The sequence below is a fragment of the Typopeltis vanoorti genome, chromosome 10 (genome assembly GCF_054136105.1).
Source record: "Typopeltis vanoorti isolate ZY-2024b chromosome 10, IOZ_Tvanoo_1.0, whole genome shotgun sequence".
Classification (NCBI taxonomy): Eukaryota; Metazoa; Arthropoda; class Arachnida; order Uropygi; family Thelyphonidae; genus Typopeltis; species Typopeltis vanoorti.
The window spans coordinates 102,408,222-102,421,409 of record NC_143558.1 but is presented as its reverse complement, the minus strand read 5'-3'; the positions used below and the strand labels follow the sequence as shown (position 1 = coordinate 102,421,409).

At 34.3% G+C, this 13,188-nt stretch overlaps 1 protein-coding gene across 2 annotated transcripts in view; it reads right to left on the bottom strand.

The window, feature by feature from the left end:
- The window catches only part of Tip60 (Histone acetyltransferase Tip60), a 298,625-nt gene that overhangs the window by 14,764 nt on the left and 270,673 nt on the right, over positions 1–13,188 (bottom strand). For both annotated transcript variants that reach the window (XM_090398626.1, XM_090398627.1), the window contains exon 11: positions 6,125–6,287. In XM_090398626.1, the coding sequence (XP_090254752.1) occupies positions 6,125–6,287 (163 nt within the window). The remainder of the gene's footprint in view (positions 1–6,124; positions 6,288–13,188) is intronic.

The following is a 13,188-nucleotide window of genomic DNA, read 5'->3' as shown; positions in this document are numbered from 1 at the left end:
TCTGGCATTTAATTAATCTTTTAGGCACTATATTTCTTAACACAGCTATCGTTTAAATTCAACTTTATCGCCTCTACTTATTCTCTTAGTAACTCTGTGCTATGCTTCAAGTTTCCGTGTGTCCCTGAAAGGTCGGCCTGGAATTAAATCTCAACAAAATTATCGCTAGTCATTCGAATGTTGCTTTGCTATCTTCCGTTGCTTTATTTGTTGTTCAGCAACTTACAAGCTAACCCGCTCCTTGACTAGTAGACTTTAATTAGCTACTTGAGTGACTCGCTATTATCGCACTCTGATTCCCCGAATCAATCGCTTTTTCTCTTCTTTGCTTATATATCCCTTCATCCCGCTGAAATTATTCTCATGCTCTACTTCTATTAAAATCTCTTTTCAGCCCTTCAATACCGATCTACCACACTCTGCTCTAAACTCGCACTCGCTCTCTTACATACATCTCCATGAACAGCCAAAACAAAATATAATAAAACTAAGGCATTGCTTAACGTTATACCTCTACATACAGGAACAAATAAGGAATATTTACATTTCAATTAATACGCAGTTAAAATGTTGAATACAAATTCTTATAATATTAACATAGCAATAAATAAAATAAACTTAATAATATTTTAATACAGAGTCTTCTCATTATTATTATATATCCTTGATTAAATAATTAAATATCAAATAAAGTTAAAGGTAGTTATATGAATATTAATTTATAAACAAGTGATTTACATTAAATAATAATTACAAGTTTAACTTATGTGATGGAAGATCATGTTGGATTCTGAAGCAAATAATAATTACTCAGATCTCTATATATTCACTCTATATCAATCTCTATATCAACACTATACAACACTATACATATACCTCTACATACAGGAACAAATAAGGAATATTTACATTTCAATTAATACGCAGTTAAAATGTTGAATACAAATTCTTATAATATTAACATAGCAATAAATAAAATAAACTTAATAATATTTTAATACAGAGTCTTCTCATTATTATTATATATCCTTGATTAAATAATTAAATATCAAATAAAGTTAAAGGTAGTTATATGAATATTAATTTATAAACAAGTGATTTACATTAAATACTAATTACAAGTTTAACTTATGTGATGGAAGATCATGTTGGATTCTGAAGCAAATAATAATTACTCAAATCTCTATATATTCAGAATTCAACACTATTCACTCTTTGAAACATTACTAAGAAATCCAATCCTAAAGATTCAGATATCATGGTCAACTTTTAATTTACGTCACTGTTTGCCAAAGGCTCACTGACAGACACCCTTGACTTTATTTAGTAAGCCACATTACCCCCTCTGACATATTTAAATTATTCAAATTCACCATTTGTTCGGGTGTTTTTTCACAAAAAGAAAAATATACAACAAACTAGATGGGAATGCAACAGATTTCCCTCCCAACATCAAAAAATATACTTCCTCATAGGAAAAGAAACTAACAACTGTCTCTCCCCCACTAGTCTTACATGATTACCAAATGGCTCATTATCTTTTTCTTTTTATAGGCAACCCACACATACTGAAAGGTACTCACATAAGTAATCACACCAGCACTCCTCCTAACAATATAGCATCCTCAAAAAAATTACACATAGAGCCACAGCTGTTTGTTCAAATGACAGCCCTTGCTGCTGAACTTAGGTACCTTTGCAACACCGTTTTTAGCCAGTGGCTACAACCACTAGTAGTGAGACAAATACTGAATTGCCTCCTACCTATCCTGTAATCAACATATAAGATCATTGTAAAACTATTGAAATCCCTTATTCAGGATACATTGTTCTTTACAAATGTAATCTTCATGACACTTTCATATCATACATTTAGCCAGCTACCTTCATTCTCTTGCACATCCTTGAGTGTATAAAGTTCCTTGTGCCTGCAATGTAGCCTACTTTGGACAGAGTGGTATTTTAGAGAATATAAAAATTGATTGTGATCATCTGCATAGCAAGTCTGGACTGGTAGATTATTATTCTGGATATTGATCATAATATTTTGTGGAACTCTAATGTTTCTTTAAATACTTGTAGGGGGTTCCCAAGAGCTGTGGTTTTTTCCAAAAAAAATGTTCAGTGAATGGGGGAAAATATTAAATGTGTTATTAAATTTACTTATTTCTAGAACAACTGTGTTACTTTATGATTTGTAATATTATGTATATGTTTTATTGATTAAAATATTTTTCAGGTAACAGTTCACTGTCTTTATTCTTTTTGGATAATTTATGAAAAATTTCATAGGGGTCTTGCAAAAAAGAAATATTTTTATATAGAGTTCTACAGTCTCAAAAAGTTTAACAAACACTGCTCTAGATATTCCTTCACACAAGATTAAATGAAAAAGACAACTGTTCTGCATAAAAGTCAATGCAGCTTCACAAGAATTTTTAGAATTAGTAGCAGCTATGAAACACTCACCAGCTTCAAAAAATATGACTGCATTAAATTGCCAAAGATCTAAGAGACTGTTATTCTAAGATTGCATTTAGCCTGACTTTTATAAATTAACTGTGGCTTTATCCAGCCCCTAGAAAATACTTTGTTAGGATATTAGTTCCTCTTCAGTTACAATTTGTTTCTATAACTATTTAATTAAGTACTGTGCATTTAGAGCACAAGTTACAAATTTAATAATTTGTGACTTGTGCTCTAAAAATAGTGGTTCGAAATCCAGTGAAATATTAACAACTTCGATAAGTTAATTATTAATTTTACTCTGGTGTGTTGTTTACATCATGTTATGAATGTCAAAGGGATTGTTTAAAGATTAAAGTTAGAAAAGGAGAGAAGCCCGCTAGAACCTTTTTAGAAGTGCAAAGAATGAATCTGGGCTTCTGACCTAATGTCCATCTTTCAACTTTTCGTGGTGCATCACATCAGTAGGTATCTACATGGTGGAATGAATGAATGAAGATTGGCTAGCAGTCTGAAGTTTATCTGACTAAATTGTATTCTATACTGGCTTAAACCAAAACAAAATGATGGTAAAAAACAAGATGAAATGTTATGTGGGTTAGGGCACTGTCTGTTAAGGCCTCTGCTGCTTTCATCAGGAGAGACAGTGAAATGCGAATTAACTCAAACAGAACATCAGCAAAATTCAGGACTAGCACTATCAGCATAGGAAATATCAACAAAAAAGTGAAACTAGCAGTACAATTAGAGAAACCACATCAAAATAATTGGTGTTATCAAAACAAATAACACAAAAACATGTGAGTCTTCTAAATAATAATGATAAGATGTTATGCTCAGGCAACAGTGATCAGGAAAAGGAGTAACTATCAGGTACATGAAGATAATATACTAGAATGGCAGACAGTTTTAACTAGAATGATGTGGACAAATTCAAAATTAAGACATGACATTGAATTTTTTTTGTCACACAGAAGGTTCTACTAAGAAAGAAGTGGAGGAATTTTTTTGTCATTAGAGAAGGTAGCTGACATAAACAAAAAGGAAATGCTGGTTATTGATGGAGATTTGAACTTTATTTATTCGTGTGGGATTCTCCTCCTTCCTTAATCCCTCATTAGGAGGGCTCAACCAGTCCTAAGGGATGGTTGAGGAAAGGGGGGGGAACCCCACACGAATAAAAAAAGTTCAAATCTCCATGTATTTCATGACTGAAGATCTGTGTGTGCTCATGGGCTGGTTTGCCTCTTCTGAGGGATGCAAAAACCCAGGTTTCTGGGTGAAAAAACCCTCTACCTCCATATGGACTGGCTAAAAGATTCCTCATGCCATGGACAAGAATCAAACCCAGGTCTTTCCAACCAAAGGGCTTTGTCTATACCAACTGAGCTACAGAGGCTCTGAGGTTTGAGCTGCAAACTAGAAAATGAATACTAGAAATATAGAAATGTTTACGAAAATTTAGAGAAAAGAGAAAAGGAAATAATAAAGGTAAGTACCTGCTGGATTTCTGTTTAGGACATGGACTAGTCATTACTAATAGTATGTTTCAAAATAAAGATGTGTATAAATTCACATGCAGAGAAGCCACAGGGAATAATAAATGTTGATAGTAATATATTCACAGTGGTTCAGGATATAAAAGTTTACAGGAGATTTGAAAGAAGTGATAACCATTTAGTTTTGTGCAGGATAAAAATAAATACTATACTGAAAAGAAAAATATTTACAAAAGATATTTAAAACATATCAAAGTTGAGTAGCTTTCAGAAATGACTCAAATATTATTCAAGAAAAATAAAAGTTTGAAAAGAAAAAACAAATCTGTGAGAATCAGTGAAAAAATTGAAAGATTTTCTCACTGATTCTCACAGATTTGTTTTCTCATAATCAGAACACACAAATAAGAGAAAATTGTAAAACAGAAGGAATAACTTATTAGATCCAAAAATTGTGGGAGGCCTCTGGACTATCCACACAACCTATCATGCCTCTCCTTGAATGGAAAAGTATAAAGAAAGAATGCAGGATAAAAAAAAAAATAAATAAAAATAAGGATAAAAAAAGTACTGGATACCAATGGGAAAGAAAAGCTGAAGAAGAGACCATCTCTCCAACTTTGCAGCAAAGTTGGAGGAATAGTCTGCAAGCAACTAAGCTTAATATTGAAGAGAAGAAGATGAAACTTTGAACATTTTAGCTTAAATATCATCTGTTTCAGCTAGCTTTCCAGATTTTACTGGATTATGATGAGTTTTAGTACCAAATGTATTGATAGTACTCCTGATTGCATTCTTCCTGGATATTCTACTACCATTCTGTCATTGTTACATAAATAAATTATTTTCAAAGTAATTTTATAATTTCTTTTTTTAATGCAAATCCCACCTACAGAAGGCTAAAAACCTATTGTATATTTTAGTATATCTGTGAATGGGCTAAGCATCGGATAATCTGAGAACTTGCTCTGGTGAAATCTAGAAAGCAGTTGGCATTGTTATTAAATTCCACCCATTTCTATAAATTTTCCAAAACATTTCTATATTGAGACTTATTTCCTATTATGTTAGCAGAAATTGAATATCAGCTTCCTTCTTCAATGATTCAAAAATCTTCTGTGGCACTACAGGTCCAATGTCAAATTTCCCATTTTTTGCCGACAATACACTTCTTTAAATTTGCTCTCATTTAAATAACCCAACTTCAAGTTTAGCATTGAATACTATACCTTTCCCTGAGAAATCATCTGGTAGTTATTATTTAGAAAGATGTTACATAATTTGGTCTTCTTACTCTCAGTAACAGCAGTTGAATTGATACAGCTCTAATTCTTTTGCTAGCAAAAACTTCCTATTTCAAATCTATATAATCTTATATCCGGAACTGAGTTTATTATTTTTTAATTCCTATTTGTATCATCTGTTGGAACAATTCTGATATTATAGTACAACTATTTCACAAAAAGTTCATAATAAATTCTTTCTTATAGTTATTTTAATGCTTTATTTATAATTTTATCTGTTGCAATCTCTTAAGACATTAGATGCCATATCTGATCCAGAGGTTGGTAGCCATGATTTTTCCACTTATTTCTATCTTGTGCATCACTAAAGATCCGGATGGTGCTTTTGCCTGTCCAGTATTCTATGGCCTTCATATAATGATGTCTTGGATGCCCTATTTTTCTCCACAATTTTCCTGTAATGATCACAATGGTCAGTCCTCCTTCACTTAGAGTAAATACATGCCTATAAAATAGAGTACTCATATGACATTGTCCAGACTGAAAGTAGCCTTTTGGTATAAAACATTTATAAGCAGTCCTGGTATAAGCATATAGAAAAATGCTGCAGAAAGCTGTCAAATTAAAAATCAATACAAATAACTTTACAATCATGCTTTTGAAGCTTTTTGCAATGTTCTGGAAATACAGGAAAACATGTCTGAGAGTTACAGTAGGAACCAACTCACTCATTTCTCAAATTCAGCTTTCACATGATGGAGAAAAACAAAAATGATAACAAAGAATGTTAACATACAAATTAGAAAATGTACAGTAGCAAATTTATTATGATATTATTAAATGAAATGAAATTTTACATGTAGGTATGACAACTACTCATGGTATTTTAATTATCTCTTATTATACTTTACTAACTTTATGGTTATTTGAGGTCTTTCCCCATTTTCTCCAGGCTTAAGATTAATGAGGATTTCCAGGATAGTTTCAGACCAATAACTTCTGTATGACAGGAGCCCAAGATCCGAAAGTGGTTTCTCTGGTGAGCCAGTTTTTCCTTCAAATTTGGATAATTCATAACCTATATAAGAAAATTTAGCTAATGAAATTAAGTTATTAAGTTGGTGAAACTCAAAAGGAATTACTTAATTAGACAATAATAATTGGAAGAAATATCGATGATATTAGGAAAGAACTTGACATTGTCAGTATTCAGGAATGCGTTAGCAGAGCTAATCTCAGGTGGTATGGTCACTTAAACAGAATGGGCGAGGAAGGATTAGCAAAACAAGTGTTCTCTGCCAGGTTGGCAGCAAAACGACCCAGAGGAAGACCAAGATATAGGTGGATTGATATGGTACAAAGTGCCTTAGACAATAGAAATATAAGATCTGATAATGTTGGAGTCTTGACAAGTAACATACTGATTTGGAGGAAAATTGTAGATAGGAAGTTAGTAATGATGTAATTTTTTTCATGTAGTACTATCATATCCTGTACACCCCTTGAGGGTACATGGCAGGAATTTGATGATGATGATGAGTAAAATTTCCAAACAAAAATTATTCTAAGAACAATATTTTATTTGGAACTCAGTGAAAAACCTGAATAGATAAATTCAACCAATAAATTTTTCTTCACAGATATCAACAGTGCAGTTGTGTTATGTATGATTATAAAGATGTGCATAAAAATAATGAACAAATACAAATGTAATAAATCAAATGATAAGTATAAAAAAAATTTATTCACTGTGTTACATACTGGGGGACACAAAATTATTTAAAATCAACAAATATAAAGCAAATACTTTCTATCAATTTTTGGGCACAAACAATAATGTCACAGATTTAATCATAGAAAAACACCAACTACAGAACAAAACCATTCACATAATAGCTGACAAAGAGCTGAAGTAACTGTAACTATTATAGTATATATGGACATGCTTAAGTGACATTGATTATTAATAATAATGCTTCACAGTACAAACAACACTAACTTGAACATGTATGCAACCATACTTCTTCAGCTTAGGAAAGAGTGCTTCATAGCTGACGCTGATTCTAAAAACTGTCTCTCACAGCTATAATGACTTCTATGTGATAAAGATGTTTTCCTCCATCTAATGTGAAGGAGTATCCAGAGCACAGTCTGCCAATCCCAACTTGCCATACAGATAATCATTGATGTAATTTTTGTGTTCTTCAAGGTGGATGCTAATTGATCTGGCAATCTGTCTAAAGCAGGCTAAACTCACACATCAGTTGGTCATTAGCCCTCAGTAAATAAGAATGCATAAGATTACTAGGGCCTATGCTGAGCCCAGCAAGAATAACTTCCTCTCTTACATTCTTATGTTGACTAGACTGCCAATGCTTAATTTCAGGCTTAATATCATGCAATATTTGTCATTGCTTCCTGCCAGAAGTATTGCCAAAGGGCAATTAACTTTGATTGTATAATCTGTATGTAGTAAGTATATGGAACTGTCAAACTTCTTCTTTTCCCTAGCATTATGTCTACTATTTTTCTTACTTCCATTGGGTCTACTTCTCCCATTGTGATCCACTCCATCTTGGAAGAGTGTATACATATTTGTCTGGATGAATGTATGAAGGTGAAAGACAATCATAAACATCTATGCCCTAGGCAGGATTCAAATCCACAGCCTTGTGGTCGGAGAGCAGATATGCTAACCACTGGGCAAACCAGGTGGACATATGGAACCATCAAAACGTATATCGAAAAAAGTATGAGCTGATCTAACAGCTGCATGTGCAATGTCATTTCCCTTAATTCCAATGTGGCTGGAAGTCCAATACAACCAGGCATCAATATAAGGGACTTTATTTTGTACAAAAGTTATAACACTAAGCACTGTGTGTGGATTATACATTAGTGAGGGGATAGCCCACAAAGAAATCAAAAAGTCTGTATAAATTAGAGACTTTTGGTAGGAGTTTTCTTTTATATGCATAAGTGCATGCAACTCCACTGTATAATTACTGTAGTCGAGCAGATCTGTTTGGGGATAGTAATGTCAGGAAACACAGCAGCACAGCCAACAGAGATCTCTCATCTTGAACCATCAGAGACTTCAGGTTGCAGGATATGGTGCAAGCCTGCCATAGAGGAATGCTATTTTGGTTGGTGCAAGTAATGTTGTCAAAATTCATGCCAATAGCTTACATAGTCTTTTTAGTATCCATAAAAGAGGGAGATGAATGGCAGCTTCACATGTGTGATACTACACATCCCAACAAGGAAAACAGAGACTGGTCCATATAGGATGATCAGGAAGGGACTTTATTTTTTAGTGCATAATTAAGAGACAAACGTTTTCATCTGAGTGATATAAAGGGGAATCATTTGATTCAATATAAAGATTTTGAATGGGTGATGTGCAAAAAGAACTGGTAGCTAATCAGATACTCTGATGATGGATTCCCACTCAAGCTTTGAACATACAAGTGCATGATATATGCAGAATAAGGAACATCGATCAGCACTAATTCTGTAGAGTAAAGTGTAGAGGTTATTCAATGCTTTTTTGTACTTTAACAGAGGGAACAAGAGGTTCAAGAGTTTTGGATTTGGTCACAGAGTCAGAAGAGATGATAATAAGTGAGATGACATCTCTCCCTCCAGTTGGAGAGAGTGACCATGTGGTTTTGACTTGGAAGATGAATAGACATGCAGGTGTATGAATGAAAAGGGAACATATGTAGAATTATAAGGCAGGTGATTATAATAGTCTTATATATCAACTAGGGACAGTTCCATGGAGGACAGAATTGGAAGGCCAGGATATCATTAGTACTTGGGAATTGTGAAAGGATATTTGATAGCAGCAATAGTAAGCTGTATTCCACGAGTGAAGAAGCGAACACAATTTGGTGTAAAGTGGATGACAAACAATATCAAACAGGAACTGCAGTTGAAAAAGAGATTATGGAAGAGATAAAAGGAGAGAAGTGGAGGGCAGATACACGAAGAATATAAGATGCAGGCCAGGAGAGTGACCAGTACGGTGAGGAAGGCAAAAATGGAATACGAGAAGAGATTGGCACTAAGATCCAAAGAAAATCCTAAGGAATTTTTTCGATGTGTGGCCAGTAGGTGAGAAATGATTGTGTTAGAATGACATTGTGGGATAAAAATGGGAATAGAGTGACTGATGCAGAGGACATAGCGGAGTTGTTCAATAAGCACTTTATTGGAGTATTTCATCCTGGAGAAGAAGGTTTTAATACTAGAGGGATAGGGAAGGTTCAGGGTCTGGGTTTAGGTGCAAGAGGAGAGTGTGTTCCAAATACTGAGTACTCTGGATACCAGTAAAGCTGTGGGAATGGATGGTGTTTCACCATGGGTTCTGAGAGAATGTGCTAAAGAACTGACAGCTCCGTTGACCTGGCTCTTCAATAAAAGTCTGGCTGGGAAATGTACCCAAGGAATGGAAAGAAGGTAAGATAGTGCCACTGCACAAGGGCAATAGCAGAATGGAAATGTCTAATTATAGGCCAGTTTGTGTGTCATCAGTAGTCATTAAGGTCTTGGAGAAATTAGTGAGGGACTATATACAGCGTTGGGGCAGATGAGGGTAATGTTATCTGTGAGAATCAACATGAATTTGTTAAGGGGCGCTCTTGCTTTAGTAATATGATTGCATTTTATAATAAAGTGACAAGAGCAGTTGATGAGGGAAAGGCATATACTGCCATTTTTTTAGATTTTGCAAAGCCGTTTGACAGGGTGCCACATGATAAGCTGATATTCAAGTTGCAGCACATGGGTTTAGATGTCGGGTTAGTCAACTGGATTCAGGCTTGGTTGGCTGATAGGTATCAAAGAGTTGTGTATGGTGGGGCAATATCAAGGAGGCAGAAGGTTACATGTGGTGTTCCACAGGGCTCAGTACTGGGACCTGTATTGTTCAACCTTTATATCAACGACATTGTCAATGGATTACAAGGGGATATTCAGTTGTTTGTGGATAATGTGAAGCTGGGAAGGGTTATCAGTAATAGTGCAGATGTGGAATCCTACAAGAGGATTTGAATAAACTAGACAGATGGGCAAATGAATGGGGATCTCGGTTTAATGCAGAAAAATGTAAGGTTTGAGGTTTGGGACACACTGATGGGACTCTCCATACTTTATTGGAGGAGTTGTACTGGATGAAGTAGAGAAGACAAGAGATCTGAGGATGATGACTGATAGAAACCTGAAATTTAGTGGACATATTGCAAAGGTGGTGAAGGTAACACAGAGGATTGCTGCAATATTGAGAAGGATGCTGACCTGAAGAGATAAAAGAGTTATCATTCCGTTGTATAAGACCTTGATCAGACCACACTTAGACCACTGTTCTCGGATTTCGTCCCCAGGATTTGAAGGGGATAAATTATCTGTAGAAAGGGTACAGAGGCAGATAACAAAGATGGTTTCAGGACTGTACAATGTCAGTTACAACGATCGACTGAGGGAATGTGGACTCCAGAGTTTGGTGGATAGAAGGAGGAGAGTTGATATGATCGAGAATTTTAAACTGTTGAGAGGCAGTTACAGGGTAGACATTTGGGAGTTCTTTCGCTTGGTCAATAGTGGGAAGGAGTGATGACAAGGGTCATCCCTGGAAGTTACGATAGGAGATTGTGAGCAAGAGGGTGAGGAGTGATTTCTTTGCATGGAGGGTGGTTGAACTGTGGAATGCATTGCCTGAGAGAGTGGTTAGAGCAAGAATGGTCAATGTGTTCAAGGAGTGGTACAATAAACTTTGCATTTCCTAAAAACGACCTCTCACGATGAGTCTTTTGACTGCATGGAAGTCTGGATAATAATAATAATAATAAAAGAAATCTAGTGTATTTCCACTAGCTTTAAAACTCAATATTATTAAGTTATCTGGAAAAATATTGTCTAGAATATATCATATACAGAGAACAGTTAATCAGGGCAATGCTCTAAAAGAAGCCAAGGAAAAATCGATTCATAGGTTTCTTGAAGAACCTGAAGAAATAATATCAAATCTGAAGACAATGAAGGCCAAATTTTCAGTATTTGAGCCAACCAATAAAAGAACAAAGAATTTACATTTATTATTTGATGCACTGAAAACGATAAAACCAAGTTCAGTAACTAGTGAGAGAGTTTTTTCTATTTCAGGAAATTTTGTATCTAGAATAAAAACAAGCTTAAGTAATCATTCAGTGGACATTTTACGTTATTTGAAATCATATTTCCTGAAGAAAAATACTGAATGAAATAAAAATTTATAATTCATATTTTGTACAATTTTAGTTAATTTAGTTTTTTTTTTAATTTGGTTTTGTATGGAGTATATTTTATTTTGTTATATTTTTGTAGTTCCATAAATATCAAATACACTGAAAAATTGTATGGAAATTAGTTATTTCAGTTTTTTTTTAATTTATTCATTTGATTTTGTATAGAGTATATTTGTTATATTTTTGTAGTTCCATAAATATTTAAAAATTTTTCAGTTTATTTAATAAGTATAAATATTCTTTTACTGTTTAAATTATATTTTGTTTTTGTTGTTTTTTTGTAAAATTTGAAAAGCGGTTTAACCACTTTTTTTAGAAATACTGGAATTCGAAAACCGTTTTTTCAAAAGTCGGTTTTTGTATAAACTATTGAAGCCATGGAAAAAAGAATTTGGATATATTCTAGACAATATTTTTCCAGATAACTTAATAATTTAAACAATAATTAAATTTAATACTGACTGCTTCAGTATTAAATTTAGCAAGATGGGAAAATGAATTCCAGTCAGCCTGGTCCATTTTCCACATAAGCATCTGTATAAGAGGACATGATTCCTGTTAAGACATAATGCTAATACAGTCATCCTTCGACTTACGTCCGTTCGCGTTATGTCCTTTTGAAGATACGTCCATGATCCCATAAGGGAATAAATAACATTTTCGGCTATACTTTCGAACAAGACGCAAGCGAGCATAAAGTAAAACATGCTCTGAAAGCACTGTTGACACTGCTTTCAGAGACAACCTCCCTCAGCAGTCTGCATGTATATTCAATAGTTCCTCTGATGATTTCGTATACGAAAAATGGATTATTTGTGTATTTATCGTTAAATATTTTGGGATGTTTTGTGCAACATGGACTCTACATGCACAATCAAAAATCCTAGTGAAGAATCACAGAAAAAGAGGCGAGCAATTGATCTTGAAACAAAGTTGCAAATTATAAAGCAACATGAAGCTGGTAACCCCGTCAATGTGATCACACATGACTTTGGATGGTCTCATTCTACATTGACAACCGTTTTGAAAAAGAAGGATAAAATCGTAGAGGCTGTGAAAGGATCTGCTTCCATTAAATCGATGATAGTGATGAAGCAACGACAAGGTCCTATCAATGATATAGAAAAGCTACTTGCATCATGGATAGAGGACCTGAAAACCAAAAGCTCATACCCCTTAGGGGTATGAGCTTTTGGTTTTCAGGTCCTCTATCCATGACGCAATGTATGAGAGTCTCATTCTACATTTGGATGGTCTCATCCAAATGTAGAATGAGATCTCTATCCTCTACTCTATCCAAATGTAGAATGAGATCTCTATCCTCTATCCCCTAAGGCACTTAGTCTTTTCAACATGTTGAAGGAGAAAACAGTACCCGATTAAAACTATGAATTCAATCCTTCTTCTGGTTGGTTCATGAGATTCAAGCAGCTTTTGCGCTGCATAATGTGAAAATGTATGCACTTTATGGATAAAATTATTATGGAGGAAAATTATTTGCCTCATGAAATATTTAATATGGATGAGACCTCATTTCGGAAAAAAATGCCCGAGCTGATATACATCCACACAAAGGCACAAATCTATGCCTGGTTTCAAACTCTTAAAAATCCATATTACGATTTGGTTAGAGGGTAATGTGGCTGGATATAAACTGAAACCATTTGTGATGTGTCACAGCTAGAATCCACA